The 20,822-nt window shown below is 40.7% G+C and overlaps 1 protein-coding gene across 1 annotated transcript in view; it reads right to left on the bottom strand.

Moving 5' to 3' along the window:
- Positions 1-19,405, bottom strand: part of mrc2 (mannose receptor, C-type 2) — a 91,713-nt gene extending 72,308 nt beyond the window's left edge. The window contains exon 1 of the mRNA XM_057861579.1: positions 19,052-19,405. Coding sequence (XP_057717562.1) covers positions 19,052-19,196 — 145 coding nt within the window. The 5' untranslated portion in view covers positions 19,197-19,405. The remainder of the gene's footprint in view (positions 1-19,051) is intronic.
- Positions 19,406-20,822: the final 1,417 nt, after the last annotated feature.

Here is a 20,822-nt window from a genome sequence, read left to right as displayed (position 1 = left end):
TTGTTTCAGTCTCTCTACTCCAATATATTTTTACAGGATATTCTTTTTATCCAAGTATTTTTCCACAATAGCTATATAAATGGCTTGAGAAGGACCAGTCAGCCCGTCGAGGGGGAACTATTCACAACCAGGAAAACGCGACGAAGAGAGCGGCAAAATGTCATTGTTTCTGTCTCTTTACTTCAATATTTTTTACAGGATATTCTTTTTATCCAAGTATTCTCCCCAATTGCTAAATAAATGGCATGTTCATGACAAATAACAGTCTTATGCTGAATGGAACATGAAATAATAAAAATGCATTTATTCAGGACGACATGGCAAAATTACTCCATAATGGTCAAAAATGTCGACTTCACCTTTACTGTCGCACCTCCCGAACGATATTTTATGACACCTAAATCGGACATATGTCATTTCCCTTCCCCGGCTTCGGAGAATGTCAACAAACCTGAAGCCGTGACAGCTAGCCGACATGCTAACCCGAACCGAGTGATGTTTCAAAGTCTTCGAAGTGGACAATCACACATAACTATCCTGGATTATTTGACATGACGACCCGGTTGTCGATTGTCTTAGTGGATCGGCAAATCGCCCGGCGGAGAGCAATTTACAGTTCGTTCCCCGGAGGAGGGTGGCTGGATTTGTTGTGCATAGGCATGTGCCGGTATGAGATTTTGAGGGTACGATAACCGTGAGCAAAAATACAGCGGTTTCACGGTATTACGGTATTGCTATTTTGAGATGTATGGGTTAAAAAAAAAAAAAAAAAATCCATTGAACAGGAATTTTTTTTTTCAGAACATAGTTGCAAATTGAAACATGAATATGTTGTTAAAATAAATAAAATATCAGTTAAAAAAACGAATATTTTAAATAAAATTAAAATACAATTTATAGACTATACCCACAGCTCAAGTTGTTCAAGATTAGAGCACGAACAAAACAATTTCTATAAAAAAGTAAAAACACTTCTAAATAAAAAAATTTTTAAATTATACTGCATGACTTTGTTTTGAGGGTGGAAAAGCTCAAGTGAAGTTTCGCCATTTTCAGCCACTGTGTCAGCTCTAGTCTACATGTCATGCCTTTGTGTTAAAAAGAACATAAATAATTTATAAGTTAATAAGTTAGTTAAAAATGTATAAGTTAGTTAAAATGTCAATATTGTTGTGGAAAGGTTTCATCTAAAAAAAAAAAATAAAAATTGGGAGTGTGACTTCTCCTTGATCCAGCGAACGTGGATTTGTGCTTAGGGCAAGATCATCTTTCTGCAATTAGCGATCTTTGAGGCTACCATTTTTTCCCCCCCTTTCATTCAAGCCACTGATTCAAGCGAATCAAGCTTGTTTTCTCACTCTGCGGCTGTAAAACTCGACGAAGTTGCTCTCCCAGCTAAACCTAGGCTAACATTCGTCTTTGTAAGCTTTTATTTAGTTTGTATATCGAATTTGAAAGGAAAATGTGTGTTTTGTTTTTGGCGAACTTTTTCCATAGTGCTAATCTGTTGAAGCTACTCACACATGGAAAAATACAATTGTACAACGTTTTAAATGTATGCATTTTGTATATTCCACTTACCACGATTTGAGAGCTCAATAAATTGAAATTGAAAGAGTATTTGTTTTTGGGTTCGCTGGCTGTCTAGCCGATAGAGTCACTTTCACACACAGCAACAAACGGTAGGTGGTGAGCGCTGCCGCGCCACGTCCCTTCTGGCTGCAGTTTTGACACATGAAAAATAGCGAATACCGTTCTACGGTCTGGCGGAATATTTTAGTGGTTTTGAAACCGCGACGTTTTCACACCACGGTAAACCGCGAAACCGGTCACCGGCACATGTCTAGTTGTGCAGCTAACGTGCTACTGCTAATGAGCATTAGGAGAGCTTTTTACATGCCTATCAATGATCAAACGTAAGTAGTCCTTCATTTAAAGGAAGTTTGTAGTGTTTACTTTGTAATCGCTGTATTCGTATTTGACATAATACAAAACAAGATGTTTACTCACTTCCTCGTAAGTCCAATGGTCCCACAGTAAATATCCACGGTGAATGGGAACCTTTTGAAACTCCAAAAAGGCGCATACGCCTCTCCCTCATACAGAATGATTTTTCTGCAGCCGTTTGGCTGGCGTGATGCGAAAAATAAACGTATTAATCCGCAAAATCAGCTGAATCCTTCGTCCTCATACACAACAGTACACTGTAGCGTGACGAGGACGTCTTCTACCGTACACGTCACAGCGCCCTCCTCCTCAATGCGAGACCGAAGCCGGAAGTCACTCATTTTCATGGCACGGGATTCAAAAAACTAAATAAAAATAGAGATCGCTTCCACACACATCCAAGCGGCCCATATCATTCAGGGGCATAAAATACCGCGTGTATTATGAAATAAACATGCTTTTTTTGTGTCACAGCCACTTTAAACTAGCTTCCAAAATGGCTGCCCCTCTCGAAGCTCGTCAGAAACAAAGAGCTGTAATCGAATTCCTTGTTGCAGAGGGAGAAACCCCTCTGAGGATTCAACCCCGGCTGGAAAATGTCTACAAGGATGATACCATAGACTATAGTACTGTAAAAAGATGGGTGCTGCGATTTAAAAACAGTACTGAAGACCACGAAGAGGTGGGTAAAGCCAGCATAGCCGATAAGCCCAAAAAGTTCAAGGCCCAAAAATCAGCTGGCAAAATTATGGCCACCGTTTCTGGGGATTCTCAATGTGTAATCATTGTGGATTTTTTGCCTGAGGGGGAAACCATTAACTCTGAGGTATACATTGAGACTCTTAGGAAGCTCAAAGCAAGAATTCGACGTGTTCGGCCTAACTTGGACATGGCAAATGTGCTCCTCTAGCATGACAATGCACGTCCTCACACAACCATCAGGACCATGGAGGTCATCACTTCATTTGGATGGACTGTGATACCACATCCGCCATATTCTCCTGATTTGGCACCGTCACACCACCACCTCTTTGGTCCAATGAAAGAAGACTCCAGGGCAACCGATATGGCAATGAGGAAGTGAAAACTGCTGTCAAGAATTGGTTTAGAGATCAACCGGCTGAGTTCTACAACACTGGTATACATGCCCTCGTTCATAGGTGAACTGTAGCTCTTGAGAGAGGTGGAGACTATGTGGAGAAGTAAAAATGTAATCCTCACACTTGTACCTTTCTTTTGATGGATAATACATGTTGCTATTATAATTTGTTTGCACATAATAAAGTTGGACGCATTACTTTTTGAATACCCCTCGTACATCCCTAAATGTCCAAAACTGTGTCCATATACAATGGGGCAAATAAGTATTTAGTCAACCACTAATTGTGTAAGTTCTCCCACTTGAAAATATTAGAGAGGCCTGTAATTGTCAACATGGGTAAACCTCAACCATGAGAGACAGAATGTGGGGAAAAAAACAGAAAATCACACTGTTTGATTTTTAAAGAATTTATTTGCAAATCATGGTGGAAAGTAAGCATTTGGTCAATACCAAAAGTTCATCTCAATACTTTGTTATGTACCCTTTGTTGGCAATAACGGAGGCCAAACGTTTTCTGTAACTCTTCACAAGCTTTTCACACACTGTTGCTGGTATTTTGGCCCATTCCTCCATGCAGATCTCCTCGAGCAGTGATGTTTTGGGGCGGTCGTTGGGCAACAACTCCCTCCACAGATTTTCTATGGGGTTGAAATCTGGAGACCGGCTAGGCCACTCCAGGACCTTGAAATGCTTCTTACGAAGCCACTCCTTTGTTGCCCTGGCTGTGTGATTGGGATCATTGTCATGCTGAAAGACCCAGCCACATCTCATCTTCAATGCCCTTGCTGATGGAAGGAGATTTTCACTCAAAATCTCTCGATACATGGCCCCATTCATTCTTTCCTTTACACAGATCAGTCGTCCTGGTCCCTATGCAGAAAAACTGCTTCACAGTGGGTATGGTGCAATTTCAGTATTCATTTTCCTCGAAACACGAGAACCTGTGTTTCTACCAAAAAGTTCTATTTTGGTTTCATCTGACCATAACACATTCTCCCAGTCCTCTTCTGGATCATCCAAATGCTCTCTAGCGAACCGCAGACAGGCCTGGACGTGTACTTTCTTCAGCAGGGGGACACGTCTGGCAGTGCAGGATTTGAGTCCCTGGCGGCGCATTGTGTTACTGATAGTAGCCTTTGTTACTGTGGTCCCAGTTCTCTGTGTGGTTCTGGGATTTTTGCTCACCATTCTTATCATTTTGACGCCACGGAGTGAGATCTTGCACATGGAACCCCAGACCGAGGGAGATTATCAGTGGTCTTGTATGTCTTCCATTTTCTCATAATTGCTCCCACAGTTGATTTATTTACACCAAGCGTTTTACCTATTGCAGATTCAGTCTTCCCAGCCTGGTGCAGGTCTACAATTTTGTCTCTGGTGTCCTTCGACAGCTCTTTGGTCTTGGCCATAGTGGAGTTTGGAGTGTGACTGGCTGAGGTTGTGGACAGGTGTCTTTTATACCGATAATGAGTTAAAACAGGTGCCATTAATACAGGTAACGAGCGGAGCCTCGTTAGATCTCATAAGAAGAAGTTAGACCTCTTTGACAGCCAGAAATCTTGCTTGTTTGTAGGTGACCAAATACTTATTTTCCACTCTAATTTGGAAATAAATTCTTTAAAAATCAAACAATGTGATTTTCTGTTTTTTTTCTTCCCACATTCTGTCTCTCATGGTTGAGGTTTACCCATGTTGACAATTCCATGCTTCTCTCATCTTTTCAAGTAGGAGAACTTGCAAAATTGGTGCTTGACTAAATACTTAATTACCCCACTAAATATATCTATTTCATATATATTATAAATCTCTATATAATTAATATAATTAATAGTAATATTAATATTACATTAGATATTTTACAGTATTGATTGACCAAACCAAATGAAATGGGATAAAAAGTCTAAAAGATAAAAGGAAAGTGACGCTATTAGCAATTATTTGGAGGCCACCTTCACAGTACGCCGAGAGAAGGCAGGCTAATTGAGAGGGGCTTCAAGTGTTAGCGAGAAGTTACTGGCAAGGCGCTGATGCTTCCCCACTTCCCGGCCTCTTGCCAGGTCGGAATGTTGAGGGTCACACTTTGTCTTATTTTCTGCCTCAGCACATTTTGGAATACGTGTATGATATTTTGGCTTTTTTTTTGGTCTTTTCTGCCCACAGGAATACACAACTGTGTAGTCAGGGTGGCCTCTACTCTGCCAAAACCAAAACTAAAGACAAGAATGAGGGAAAGAGAGGGAAAAAAATGTTTGTTTTTTTTTCATGAGCTTTGTTTAGGGCTGTCGTTAAACAAAGGGCATTCAGTTCAACTGGTGTATTCCGTTCAATATCCTGTAGAAGGAGCCATACAGATCTTGGAGCACCAGTGTTGTTTTCGTCAACGATGACTAAAACGAAACTATTTCATCGTCAACGAACAATTTTTTTTTTCATGACGATAACGAGACAATAACGGGCTAAAAACAGATCTTGGGAGACTAAAACTTTTTTATTTTTTTTTGTACACGGACAATTTAAGTCTAAGTGGGGTTATGGGGGAACATGAAAAGAAAAAAAAAACTAAATAAGCAAACAACAACAAGAAATACATTAAACGCCTACACTAACTATTTGTTGGTGTTACTGTCAGCTAGAGGTATTTCGGGTTGACACCATGTGGGGGGCCTGTTGACCAGGGAAAGAATGGGAGGGGGGTGGGGAAGTCTATAAGCTAAGTGATTGGGAGGGGTAGAGTGTACACAAATCAGCTCTGTGATCTAGAACCCAGTAATCGTGTGAGTCCCTTGTGAGTGTAAGCCCGTTTGCAACCAACCCTACGTCACCCCACTGCCAGTCCCAGCACTGGGACCCCAACCCGAGCGCGCCCCATCACATCCAGCCGCACGCGAGCCCCACCAAACACGCGACAGCCCCGCAGATGAGCGGAGACAACGAGCAGGCGCCAGCCCAGGGCCACGGCCCGCACCCAGCCAGCCCTGGGAAGGAGGGCAGGCGGGGGAGGGGGGGGCGCAGCACAGCCCATCCCTCCTCCCGCTGCCCAGCAAAGGAGCCATCGTCACCCCCTCGGGATCCAGGGTGGTTCCCCGGGCGCTCCCGTCAACCGGCCTTCAGGGATGGGAAGAGGGGACGCACCACCACTGGACTTTGACTTGGCCACTCCAGAACCTGTATTTTGTTCTTCTGAAACCATTCCGAAGTTGATTTACTTCTGTGTTTTGGATTATTTTCTTGTTGCGGCATCTCTTCTTAGCTTCAACTGTCTGACAGATGGCCTCCGGTTTTCCTACAAAACATCCTTTTGAATCCATTCTTCCATTAATGATTGCAAGTTGTCCAGGCCCTGAGGTAGCGAAACAGCCCCAATTCATGATGCTCCCTCCACCATGCTTCGCGGTCAGGAAGAGGTGTTGATGTTGGTGAATTGTTCTATTTTTCCTCCACACATGACGTGTGTTACTCCCAAAAGATTCAACTTTGGTTTCATCAGTCCAGAAAATATTTTGCCCAAACTTCTGTGGAGTGTCCAAGTGCCTTTTTGCGAACATTAAATGAGCAACAAGTTTTTTTTAGACAGCGGTGGCTTCCTCCGTGGAGTACCCCCATGAACATCATTCTTGGCCATAGTTTTACATATAGTTGATGTGTGCACAGAGATATTGGACTGTGCCAGTGATTTCTGTAAGTCTTTAGCAGACACTCTGGGGTTCTTTTTTACCTCTCTGAGTATTCTGCGCTGAACTCTTGGCATCATCTTTGGTGGACGGCCACACCTTAGGGGAGAAGTAACAGTGCCAAACTCTCTCCATGATGAACATCCAGCCTTTTAGAGATGGTTTTGCATCCTTTCCCAGCTTTATGGAAATAAACAATCCTTGACTACAGCTCTTTTGGCCGAGCCATGATGCACATCAGACATTGCTTCTCATCAAGACAAATCTTACCAGTGTGTTTTATAGTGGGCAGGGCAGCTTTAAACTACTCATCCGTGATTGGGCACACACCTGATTTAAATTGTTTGGTAAAAATTGGTTTCAATTGCTTTTTAAGTCTCCTCAGGCAGAGAGTTCACTTACTTATTTTCCGCCCTTCTGTCATTTTTTGCATTCTATCGTCACTAAAATATGAAAACCTATAAATGTTTGGGTGGTTTTAGTTAAAGCAGACACTATTTTCATCTGTGTGATTTTGACAAAGATCAGATCACATTTGAAGGTGATTTTATGCAGAAATGTGAGAAATTCCAATAGGTTGAGATACTTTTTCATTCCACTGTGCTTTTTTTCCATGGATGTTACCTTTTTTTTTGGGGGGGGGGGGGGGGGAATAATAGATAAGTCAATTATCTTCAATTTTAATGTACTGTACATCCTTAATCTTAAGTAGTTAAAATTAAGGGAGATGTGAGGAAATGAAAGAAAATAAAAAAATGAGTAGATGGAGGTTGGGTTTACTGTATGGTGTTTTTGTTAATTGGTATTTTGCACATCATTAAAAAAATACAATTTTGAATGAAAATCCGTTTCTCATGTATGCCTTGTAATACAGTCGACTAATTAACATGCTTTGTTTTTTTGTGTGTGTGTTATAAGTGTAACTGCCAAAAGCAGTTATTTTAGCATTTCTGTGGTTTTAGGAGGTTTGAGTCCCCACACCCCCCCTTAAAAAAAATCTGACTCCGTGGCGACCTTTATGTCAGGGAGTTCCAGCTAGGCATGTGCCGGTATGAGATTTTGACGGTATGATAAGCTTAAGCAAAAATACCGCTGTTCCACGGTATTGTAATTACAGCTCTAAAATGTGTTATTTTGAGATGGATGGGTTAAAAATAACATTAAAAAACACTGTTTGCCATTGAACAGGATTTTAAAAAAAATTTTTTCACAATATATTTACAAATTGGCAGATGTTTACAATGGCGGAAGACTTTACAAAGTAGGCTAAGGGTAGAGAGGAAACTAGTTAGCCGTCTTGGCATGGTAACTAGCCACGTTATCTGCCTCGTGAACGAGCTTACGTTATAATATTTGTTTTACCATCGCTAGACACACTAAACCAGCTTGAGTGAACTCTCGTAACTGGTGGGAAACGTTCATGACAGCGTTTACTTATCTAAAATTTTGTGTAAAGTGACAGATGATGAGCACGTAAATGTGAAATCATTGCCTGCACGTCAGCTGTCCTTCCTGTCTAAGCCGCAGTCGTATGTTTCTTTTCGGTAGCCGAAGTACTCCCATACTAGTGACTTTGTCTGTTTTTGAGCAAGGAAAAAGCTCACGTTTAGTGTCACTTACAAGGACTTACAGGACAGAAAAACAACTGGAAGAGGATGGGTGAGCACTGCCGTTCTGAGCCACGGATTTCTCGCTACATTTTTGGGGCCTCAAAAATAGCTAATACCGTAACTACGGTATGACGGAAAATTTTAGTGGTTGTGAACCCGTGACGTTTTCATACCATGGTATACATTGAAACCGGTAACCGGCACATGCCTAGTTCCGGCAAGAAATTCTATTATCTTTCATTCATTTCAATGGAGAAGATCAATTTGATGAGTAAATTGATTTAAGAACTCGGTCTCGGAACAGCTCAAACTCATATGTAAAGGTATCACATTATGAGATCGCGTGAAGCTCGGGCGGGTCGAACAACATCTGCGGCCGCTCAAATTGTTGTACACTTCTACTTCCTGCGCGACATAGCCTATGTAAACTATTCCAATGGAGAAGCTTGGGCTGTATTTGAAATGTCTCTACATAAAATACAAACATCAGCCACTCTTAAGCTGATGTGGATAAACAGTAAAATTCCGGGTCAAGTTTGAGTGATTAACTTCATTAAAAAAAAAAAAATCTGCGTAAATCTTTTTTTCAATCCTAAACAAAACGTGGCCCTTTTCTCGACTCGTTTTACAGTATGGTTTTGATAGAAATATTTTTTTTCAGAGAGGTTCTTTTAGTCATAAGTATGCCGTGAGTATTATTTTAAGCTTTTATTGAGTAAAGAACAAAGCCGTCGTGTTGTCATCTTCTGGCCTTGGTTGTTCAAACGGAGAGTGAGAGGAAGAAAAAAATTCTTAGTTATTGGAGAATTCCAGAAAGCAGCTGCAATGAGTCACGCCGCGCCACCAAGGCGGCCTAAATCACACCAACGTTGTCATCCCAGCATTGTCGGGGCTTTCGGGAAAGATCGGCCTCTCTTGGCGTCAGCTCGCGTTATTGTCACCACGTTTTGGCAGGGTGATGTTGGGATAGCGACCGACGACTTTGTAGGCTCACTTCAGAATCTCAAAGTTTGCAAAATAAAAGAGGCAAAGGTTGCTGTTTTTTTGGGGGTGGGGGGCATTTTACCAGAGGCGGGTAGAGTAGCCAGAAAATGTACTCACGTAAGAGTGGCATAACTTTTAAATAATATTACTCAAGTCAAAGTAGAAGGAGTCATCCAAAAAATGCACTCATGTACAAGTAAAAACGTATTTGGTGAGAAGAATACGCAAGTCAGGAGTAACATTGTGAGTAACTGCTTAAGATGTTTGATTTTTTTGTTTTAAACAATGGTCCAACTCTAACAATAACACTAGTGCTAATATCCTTCTCCAAATAAACAATACAGACACTTAAGACACTAATAGGGCTGTCCCAGACGACTATGTTTGTCCCGATTAGTCAGCCGACTATTTTTATGATTAGTCAACTGATGTAATATTTTTTTCCCCACTCCTTTTTTATACTAATTCAGCAATGAAATTTTTGATGACCCTTATTAATTCACAATAATATTTTGGAACACTTAAATTATTTATTAAAGTACAAATAAACACGTAAATAACAATAATAAATCACAAAGAATGAGGTCAAATGCTGTTAGCATTAACTAGTGCAAAACAATGCAATGTAAACACTTAGAACACTGACGTCGCCTTTCCAACATGATTGAAAACAATTCTTAAAAAAAAAAAAAAAAATCTAGCATTAATACTATAGTGTACTACTACCTATAATAGTATAGTTATTCATTGCCAATCAGATTTTTCATAATCGGTGTCATTTTAAAGCTATTCTTAGTGTAGAATCTGAATTCTGAAGTATGTGGGATTAACTTCAGAAATCGTTATTTGTGTGACAAACTTCACGTGCTTTTATTTTGAAATGTTCACCGGAAGTATGTTCACTTAACCGCTAACCGTAAGCTTTGCACTCAGCAAAAAAAGCCCTTATCGTCATTGCATGTGGTGTCAGTAATAGTTTTTTTTTTTCGTTTGCAAATGCTGTTAACCAGCGATTTTTCATCTTTGAAGTGTCACCATTTAACTGCAAGTTTACATTTTGGAGAAGACTGCCTATGTTTTATAGCAGGCTAAAGTAGGTTGTCATTTATTCCCCTGTTAGGCTCAATGTAGCAATGCTAACGTTTACAGTGTTTAATATAGATGTGTTTCCTTATTTTGTTTGTCTGAACTTTAATTCTATGGCGTGTTGATGACCAACAAACATCTGTGAAAAGAACTGGAGTCTCATATGCCATCAACACGCACGTGTACATGAGCGCACAAATGTATGCACGCGCGCATGCACTTGGCGATGAAACGCAGCTGTGAAAATTACCAACCTCATTTTTATTTACTGTGCGATAAATGGACTTCTTTCATATCGCGACAGGCTTAGCAACTTCAATAAAAAATGCCGTTAGTTAGATGGACTTACAATCTGCCAGCTCATTGTCTCCCGTCGTCTTCCAAATTTACAACTGGGTGACGGCGCTTTAGTTGTTCATTCACGGCCGCAAACTTGGCATTGAAGAGACAGGACACAACAGTGTACCCTCCTTTGTTTGGTTGAAATAAGTCAATGTTTTGGCCACTCTGGTGCGCCTTTTTGGCTTTGTGCCGCTTTCCCCTATTGCATACCGAGCGTCTGCGATTCTCAACTTTTCACGCACATATTTTTTAACCCTTCATTAACCGCTGACGGGATGTTGTGCTCATCGATGTATTTATGTCATCGATGAAGTCGATTAGTCGAGGCAGCTCTAGACACAAATTAGCATAATCGCTAGTTAGCTTAGCGCTCTGTGCCAAGTAGGAACGTCTCATCAACAAAGAATATAGACAACAAAATTAGCTTCATTTACTCACCTCTGGCGGAGGCCCAATGGATTTAACAACACAAAAGACAATCTAACTCGCGACACTTTTGTTTTTGTTTTTTTTAACCTGTCCTGTTCAGCTGTTCGACACGGAGAATGGAAGTCTGAGTGCCCGGTTGGTCTGAACAGTTTTAATGTTTCACATTGAGAGTATGACATACTCCCATTATAATCATTCACATACCTCGTTTATTATGACAAAACAGCGAACAGGAAGGGGTTATGGGGGAACAGAAGAAAAGAAACACAACAACAAGAAATACATTGAACGTCTACATTAACTACTAACATGTTGGTGCTATCGTCAGCTAGATGTATTTGCGGTTGACACCATGTGGGAGGCCTGTTGGCCAGGGAAAGAAGGTGACCGGGGTGGGGGAGTCTATAAGCTAAGTGATTGAAAGGGGAAGAGTGTACATAAATCGGCTCTGTTATCTAGAACCCAGTAATCGTGTGAATCCCTCGTGAGTGTAAGCCTGTTGGCGACCGACCCTACGCCACCCCCCCGCCAATCCCGGCACCGGGACCCCCCACCCGAGCGCGCCTCATCACATCCAACCGCACGCGAGCCCCACCAAGCGTGCGACAGCCACACAGACGAGCAGAGATGCCACGCTGGCGCCAACCCAGGGCCACAGCCCCCACCCAGCCAGCTGGGAGAGGGAGGGTGGGCGGGGTTCAGCGCAGCCCATCCCTCCTCCCGCAGCCCAGCAAAGGAGCCCCACACGGGATCCAGGGTGGTCCCCTGGGCCAGCAGTTGCAGCAGTGAACTCTCTCTCTTGGTCTAATCACTCACGTTACACACAAAGAAGGATCCAAACGGGACTCATAGGTGCCGGCAGAAACCGGTGATCAAATTAGCTGTCAACTAATTTATTAATCGATTACTTGTTGCAGCCTTAATTCAGACCTTTCCCCTTCTGAGGATTTTTTTTGGACAAAATTTACAACTTTCATTATTTAATACATGAAAGTGTCTTTCTTTTTGATTTTTTTTTTTTTCTTTTTTTTTTTTTTTAAGTGTCTTTCTTTTTGAGATGAGGGGTTTATTGTGGTGTTGTTCGCTGTCCAGTGTTAGCTTTTTAGCCCGACAGAAAATTCCAACCTGCTGTGTTTGCGTCGTTGTGTGTTTAACACTGCTCTGGCCAGAGTGCCCTCGGCTTTTGTGCCTCATGCCAGTATTCCGAGACCAGAGAATGGTCAGTGTGGGGGCACATTGGCTTTTGCATTTACAGCCGTACTTCCCATTAGAAACAATCCCAGTGGCACCTGATCTGATGAAGAGAGCGTTTCCAAGCTTTCCATCACTTCCACGTGGATACACAATAGCGAGCATCATTACAGTCTATTCATTTTTGAATCGATTCCCTTTCCTAGAAATGATTGATTTCGTGCCCTAATAAAGCTGTCAATCACACATGAGTGGCTTGCTCATGTAACTGGAAGTAAAGGTCACATTTAGCCGCAGGGGCGAGGGTGGAGGGAGGGGTTTTGACCAACTTGTCAATCCACCATGTTGCCACTGTCCTCCCATAAAAAGCACAAGGACACACACACAAAAAAAAAATCACAGTGGACGCAGTTAAATTTCCCAACAAGGATGCTCTTCTAATATCATTTCTGGCAGGCTAAATGCGCGCATGGCGCAATGGTGCCCATTCTGTTCAATGTACATAAAGAGGAATGTTGCACAGGCTGTTTTTCAGTCATTATTCAAGCAAATTTCTCCACATCAGCTTCCAAGAAGGACAAGGGCTGTAAGGGCTCCATTTGGCATGTGCCCGTATGATATTCTGACGGTATGATAACCTTAAACTAAAATATCACTGTTTCTCAGAATTGCAATTACAGGTCTAAAATGTGCTATTTTGAGATATCTGGGTTAAAAAAAAAAAAAACAACCTTTATACCATTTAACAGGATTTATATTTTTCAAAACATATTAGCAAATTGGAGCATAGGTATAATGTTAAGTTAAAATAATTACAAAAATAATAACTGAAATATTCTAAATAAAATTCAATTATATGCAGTCCTTTAGGTGAGTCTTATTTTCTGTTACCCCACCCCCCCGGGAGACGTAAATGTTCCGCGCCCCCCCCCCCCCCCAACTCTCTGCCACCACTGTAAATATACTTTAGTATTATTTGTATATAAAATTATTATTATAAGTGCAACTCTGCATAACATTGTGTTATTTTTAATATTAAAGAAAAACAATATAGATCAACTTACAATAAAGTGTATAAAAAGAAAGAAAAAAAAACATCCATTCTGTAAAAATACACTCAATACATTTTTTGACCGTTTGATGCTGAAAAATAAAATTTAATAAATTCAATAAATAATAAAAAATTCAAATTGATTTGCAACATTAACTCATTAGGACAATATGTCGAACAATTAGACCAAAAAGCCCGCCCCACTATTTGAGAAGTACTGGTCTAAACCCACAGCCACAGCTCAACATTATTACCATCAGAACAAAAATTATTGAATTATTTTCCATAAAAAAACACTCTCTCAACATAGGCAGTTGCCAGAGAGAAAAAAAATCCCCACATTCTACCACTGCTAGACACACTAAACACACTGGAGTTAACTCTCGTAGTTGGTGGGAAACGTTCATGACAGTGTTTACTAACCTTTAATATGACTCCAAAAAGCATGTTTATTTTAGATTTCACGCGGTATTTTATGCTCCGGAATGAAATGGACCGCTTGGAAGTGATCAAATTTTTTGACTCCCACGCCATGAAAATAAGATACTTCTGGATTGACGAAGAATGCGAATGTGATCAGCGGGCTAATCATCTTCAGTATACAGCAAATACTACAGTATGCAGAAAGACTGCGCATTCAGCTGATTTTCCAGATTAATTTGGGTTTTTTTCGCATCACGCCAGCCCAATGTGCTGCAGGGTTTTGTTGCTGCACCAGGGAGATGCGTGTGATCCTTTTTGAGTTTATAAAGCTCGCGTTCACCGCGGATATTGGCCAAACAAGTTTGACAACTGTGGGACCATTGAATTTACGAGGAAGTGAGTAAACATCGTGTTTTGTATTATGTCAAATACTGGGATCATGGCACACGGGTTAATGAGGAGGTGGCTTGCATTTTGTGGCTGATTGTCCACTGAGAAGGCCACTCGGCCGACAACCGGCGTCTTGTCGCACACACCCTCAGTCCTCTTCGCATGCACGCTGGGAAAGCCCTATAGACCCTACTCACATGACGTCACAACCACGCCCCCGCGCCATATTGTCCGTCAACTCGTCGTGTTGATGCATTACCGCTACGTAAATTCCTCCTATTATGGCGAGTTTTTCTGCTCGTTAACATTAATAATCAAAATGGTCAAGGCGTGTGTGGTGGTCGGTTGCAATAACAGAGAAGATAGACGGAGAGACTTGAAGTTCTACCGTACTCTGAGAGACCCGGAGAGGAGAGCGAGATGGACTGCTGCAATTCGACGAGAAAACTGGGCTCCAAACGATTACCACAGATTATGTAGTAGTCATTTTTTATCTGGTAAGATGCATTTAATATATATTTAGAGGGTTTTGGGCTGACAACCACGATTAAGATATTGCTAGGCTAATCGCCGACAACATACACTCAGACGTTGTGAATGAACTACCTGAAAATATATAATTATAAGGGGATAATAAGACAGTTGTCATACAATTAATTGACAATTTCACTATTGAGGTCAAAAGCCAAAAAATAAATTCATCTAGGGACAATCTGGAGTAGTGCTATCGCACTTCATATATATTACATATTATATATGTATGTAGTGAGAGTGCTATCGCTAAACCATATAAACATTAAAAGCCCTAGCTTCATTGACAAATGACATGAAATACATTAGACTTGACAGTGGATGTTAGCAAGAACAAAAGATTTTGAATTGAAAATTTCCTAACTCACCTTCCCAAGCACAAGATAGATTCCTGCCGAATTTTCGTGGACGAGGACCCGTTTTACCCAACCAGCAACAAAGTATTTATAAGCCTCCAAGCTCTTAAAGTTTTTCAAACTTTCGTGAGAATAGGCTGATTTTGTGTGGACAAGATAGTTGTAAATATCAGGGTAGCAGATGTCAGGCAGAGACGGCGTAGACAGCGGGTCGAAAAACATCCATTTAGGCATCAAATATGGATCTGGCGAATGGATAAACTGAAGCTTTTCCACATAACACCTTTTATGCAACGCATCCAATGAGTTTACAGCGTCAGATAACACCGGGGCTTCCATGAATTGCTCTATAAATTGCACGACTAATTGAAACCATTGAGAATAGGGCTTAAAAATGACGGACAATATGGCGGCCGGATACAGCGACACGTCATTTTATGACGTAGGTGAGTAGGGTCTATACTCGGCTTATGCTCGTGCAGTTCTCCAAATCATCCAGACTTCTAGCCCCCTCTGCCCTCTTCGTGTGCCCGGCCAAAGACCACTATCCTCGGGTTGGGCTCGGGCAGTTACGCGCTCCTCCGACGTCGGCCGGTTTGTCCGGCTTGCATTCTCCAGCTGCTTCAACCAGCAACGAGCACTCCTGCCCTGAGCCGGGGTTGCCGATCGGTGAAGGCAATCAACAACCTCACCGCTGTGTGACATGATCCGGAGTAGTTTTGTGTTATTTTTAGTTTTCGAAAGGCGAGAATAAGACTTAAAAACGCCGCATGATTCGGGTTAGCATGTCGGCTAGATGTCACGCCTCCTGGTTTTTTTACGCTCTCCGAAGGCAGGGAAATGACAAAAGCCGCACTAACTCCGGTGGCATAAAATAACGTTCGTGAGGTGCAAGAAGTCCACAGTTTTGACCATATGGAGTCATTTTGCCCTATCGTACTGAATAAATGCATTTTGAATATTTCATATTCCATTTAGCACAGGACTGTTATTTGTCATGACCATACCATTTACTTAGCAATTGGGGAAAAATAGTTGGATAAAAAGAATATCCTGTAAAAATATTGGAGTAGAGAGATTGAAACAATGACAATTTTCTGCTCTCTTCCTCGCATTTTCCTCGTTCTGAATAATTTCCCTTCAATGGGCTGAATTCCGAATCACATGAAATCGTGACCCTGCCGACGTCATCGTCCTGCTGGGGACGCTAGAGCGCTATAATGGTAGGTGTGGCTAAACGGCAGATAAAAAGACAAATTTTTTCGTCATCTGCGCTTTGCCAAATTGTTGGATATAGTCGAATCGTCTCTAAATATGATTCTAATTCACATAATAATGTTATTTAAGATTTTTTTTTATGCTGTCACAGGCATTTTAATTTTGTATAAATGCGAAATCATATTGGAGGTACTGCCTCCTCGGCAGCCACCCTCCGCAAACATGTTTTACATGTTTGTTGGCCCTCCTCCTCTAAGCCGTGGCCATCTGCAACTTTTCTTTAGCCGAAGTACTCCCGTACCAGCGATTTTGTTTTCTTCGGTGGGGGAAAAAGTTCAGGAGTTTCACCTCCTCCAGCCATGCAGCCCAGCACAGCTGACTCACTGACACTGAGCAATAACCGGTGGGGCAGGGTTGAGCCTTGCAGTGGCAAGCAAGGGATTTCTGCATGATTTAGGGACTTAAAAAATAGCTAATACCGTAGTGACGGAAAATTTTTGCCGTTTTAAAACCTTGACTTTTCATACCAAGGTATACCTTGAAACCGGTAATCGGCACGTTTAGTTTGCATACATTTGCAGTCGGAATATGATGATTTTTATTTATTTCATTTTGTTGGCCTAATATGGTGATGTAATAGGTTATAAGTATAGTAATAACAACAGTTCATAGAGATGTTGAGCTGAGAAAACAAATATACCATTGCTTTAAAAATAAATCAGACATTATAAGCAGTTATTCAGCATTGTTTTCACCTAACACTTTTATCACATGTACTTGAGTATATTTTTTGGGATGACTAATTTTACTTGTGCAATATTATTTTGAAACTAGAAACTGCAATTTCGGGAGAAATTATGACGGGGCTTTGCTGTAGTACATACACATCTATCAGGCCACTTCCTGTTGATTTGGGGACATTTCGGGGATAGGTCCGGTTGATATCAAGTCACAAAATGTCAATAGGCTCTAATGGTGAATGGTAAAAAAGATAATAAAAATAAAATAAAAAAATCACAAGAACCAACGTTTTCCTGCCATTAAAAATGAATGGGTAATTTGGGTGCACATGGCTGTCAATGGCATCCCATTAGAAAGGAATGGGACAGTTATTGGTGAATTTGGGGGGAACCGTACATTTTTGCCAGATTCTGTATACACATTTTATGCCCATTTCAGTCCTTTTTTTAAATGTGTAAAATATGTGATCTGGTCGAAAAATTGTAGGACAAGTAGGGTTTTGATTTTTTTTTCTTTCGGCTCTTACTTGAGTTGGCCACCTTTGTTTTTTTTTTTTTTTTTTTTTTTTTTTTTTTTTACAATTAACTATCCCAACACCAGCGATGGAGGATGGATTCTTGCAATAGGAGTCATATTTTCACCCCGTACTCATAAGCGGAGTTTAAGGGGGGCCAGGCCCCCTCTTTTGGTCGAAAAGTGTCATTGCATGTAATTGACTTTCTTATATATATATAAAAGTTGTAAAGCATTAAAGCAAAAAACAAAAATGAATGAAATGAACAAAAAAAGATATTTTTATAATGGGTCAAAATTATTTTTCGAACAAATCATGTGACTAGCACCTTAGATGGTCATTTGCTTTGCATAGAATTTTTTTTTTTTTTTTTAAATTAGGGGAGGGCAATTTTATTTTTCAAATGATATTTTTTCTTTGTTTGAAATTTGTTTTGTTTTTATTGAAGCAATTTTTATGGGGATTGAATGATGTAGACACAAATGTCCTACTCATAATATGGCCCAAACAAAAAGGTTGCTAAAATCAAAGAAAACTTTTTAAATTAAAATTTAAGTGTTCAAAAGTAAATATTTGAGTCTCAAATATTTTTTCCTTTTTTCTATGATTGGATTTTTTTTTTTTTTGATTGAAGTGATTTTTCGTTAGAAAATATACTTTTTTTGTTTGAAGCAACTTATTTTTTCATTAAATAATAAAGACACAAATGTCCTAGCCAAAATGTGGCTCGAATGCAAAACATGACTACAATCAAAAAAGTTGCTTCAATCAATCCCAAAAAAAAAAAAAAAAAAAAACAAAGAAAAATAGCTTTCAAATGCATTTTTTTGTTTCAAATTTATTTTTGCATCCAAACACATTCTTTTGATCGCATAATGAACACACTACCTCCATATGGCTCTGCCTTGGGGATAAAATTTTTGACTGGGGTAACTACATTGGCATGACACCGGCGGGCGTACCATATTCAGTGGATGACCATCTTGGCGAAGGTATAGCTGTCCTAAGCAGCCCGATTTAGAATTCCCTTCAAGAATGATGGGAAACAACAACCAAAAAAAAAAAAAAAAAAAACCGCTCATTTTCAACTTATTATTATTACCGGCCCAAAAGTCAAACTCCGCCTATCCCCGTACTGCTAATATTTCATGAATTCCGCCAATGTGTGTAAACCTATGAGCCCAACTATAAATGCTGAGTGGCGCTAAGAAAGAAAAGGGCCGTATGCGGTTCACAAACACACGTCCTCCTTTCTTTTCTTTTTTTTCCTCTTTCTTTCTTGCACATCTGGTTCCACTCACTCTAGGACTTTTTGGTTCGTGGCAAAGCAAAAGTATGAAACCCACGCTGAAATACATCGGGGGAAAACACAGACACAGAAAACTGACACAATAAAACCCCTTTCACTTATTATTCTCATGGATGTGATTGACACGTGGAGCGAGAAAAGAAGTCTTTGGCTCACCCGCGGCGCTCCACGTCACGTCCACGCTGAACAACAGCAACAGCAGGAAAGAAAACAAAGTGCATCGCTGGAATAAGCGGTGCCGGCCGGTCCATTTTGCTCCAGTCGTGGTAGAGTCTCGGTGCCGCTCGTCGTTGCCGTGCATGCTCTCAGCTGTAGCCCACACGCACACGCGCGCACTCACGCGTGCAAACAAGAAATGAGCGGTGGAGTGAACACGCACGGCACGCACACAAACACAGACTAAAAGAGTGAAAAAGCGACACGAATGTTCCACTCAAAAGAGGCCGGGCCGTCTGCGAGCAGATGAATGGTACTTGCGTGCATGCGTGTCGGTATTTTTTTGTGTGCGCGTTTGTCTGCTTCCCAAAAAGGCGTGAGGACCCCCAGTGGCCGCAGTCGAAAATTGCCGGAAACTATATTAGGTACACCTGATGTCTTTTAAAAATAATCTCTTCAACTAGTTTGAGTTGAGCAAGGGCGTAGGTTTGCTCTCAACATTGGTAGGGACGCTATAACAGCATGAGCTGCATATGGCGGAAAAGACTCAGGTGACTTAAAGTTCCGCTCTGAGACCCCCAATTTGGCCAAATTTCAAAATTGTCCTATATGCATGTGTGATACATTATTGGAAAGCTTAAAATCTCAATTTTCTGGGGAAGAACAATTTGGAACAGGAGGGCAATTTTTGAAAAAAGTTTTTTTAAGCAGCAAAATCCCAACTGGAGGTAAGCGCACGCGAGAGCAGAATTAAAGACGCCACAACTTTAACGAGATATTACCGTGTACTTACCTTGTTTCGATCCAAAAACTCCATGTAGCATGTATCACTGAGTGTCAAGACACAGCTGTGAATGGCCACAGCTGGATTTTGTGGGTGAAACATGATAATATAACAAGGGTCGAGATGCAGAAATCGCCAGGGGTGAAAGTGGGCCAGAATGGTCAGGAATGCAGTTCCACTGTAAGATACAGGGCCAGAACGCAGTTCCGGTATAAGATTCAGGGCCGGAATGCTGTTCCGACACACGGTGCTTTGATTCCGAAAATATGACGGCAACTGTCAAAACGCTATGTAAAAAATAATAATAATACAAAGCTGCCACACATGCATTTGATCTCCAAGAAGAAAACCATCTACCAACATCAGATTTACATACACAACTGTCATACTGACAGAGATAGTTAGCTTTGATTGGTTCAAATGTGCATGTTTTCTGGAGCAGCAAAAAAAAAAAAAAAAAACGTTGAATTGATGCGACAAAAAAAAGGGCAATGCAACATAAAATGGATCAAATCTTTAAGAGCAACGAAAGACATGAGGAGGCTTACTTATCATATTTAGTTTTATTTTCTCTGATGGGGAGGTTCAGAACATCTGAGCTGTCAATGTGCACTTTGGACTTAAATTTTTTCATTTATGTTAGGCTATTTATTTCTTTCCTTATGATTTAAAAAAGTCAATGTTTGCGGCATCTTCAAAATATATTCCATTTCACTCAGCATAATATGTCATTTGTACTTACTTTTCTGAATGTATGTTGCTCATATCTTTGTTATTAAAAAAAAAAAAACAATTTTGAATGAAAATCAGTTTTTGTATGTGTTATAGAAATAACTGCTAAAACAGTTGTCTTTGCATTTCAATAGTGTAAGAGGTTTAACCCCCCCCCCCCCCCCCCAAAAAAGAAAGAAAAAATATAAATAAATAAAATTTCTGGCTCCGTGCTAACCTTCGCGTTGGGGAGTTCCGGCAAGAAATTCTAGCCAC

This window comes from Corythoichthys intestinalis, chromosome 16 (genome assembly GCF_030265065.1).
Source record: "Corythoichthys intestinalis isolate RoL2023-P3 chromosome 16, ASM3026506v1, whole genome shotgun sequence".
In the NCBI taxonomy this organism is placed as follows: domain Eukaryota; kingdom Metazoa; phylum Chordata; class Actinopteri; order Syngnathiformes; family Syngnathidae; genus Corythoichthys; species Corythoichthys intestinalis.
Note: the sequence above shows the minus strand (reverse complement) of the source record. Positions and strands in the feature narration are given on the sequence as shown.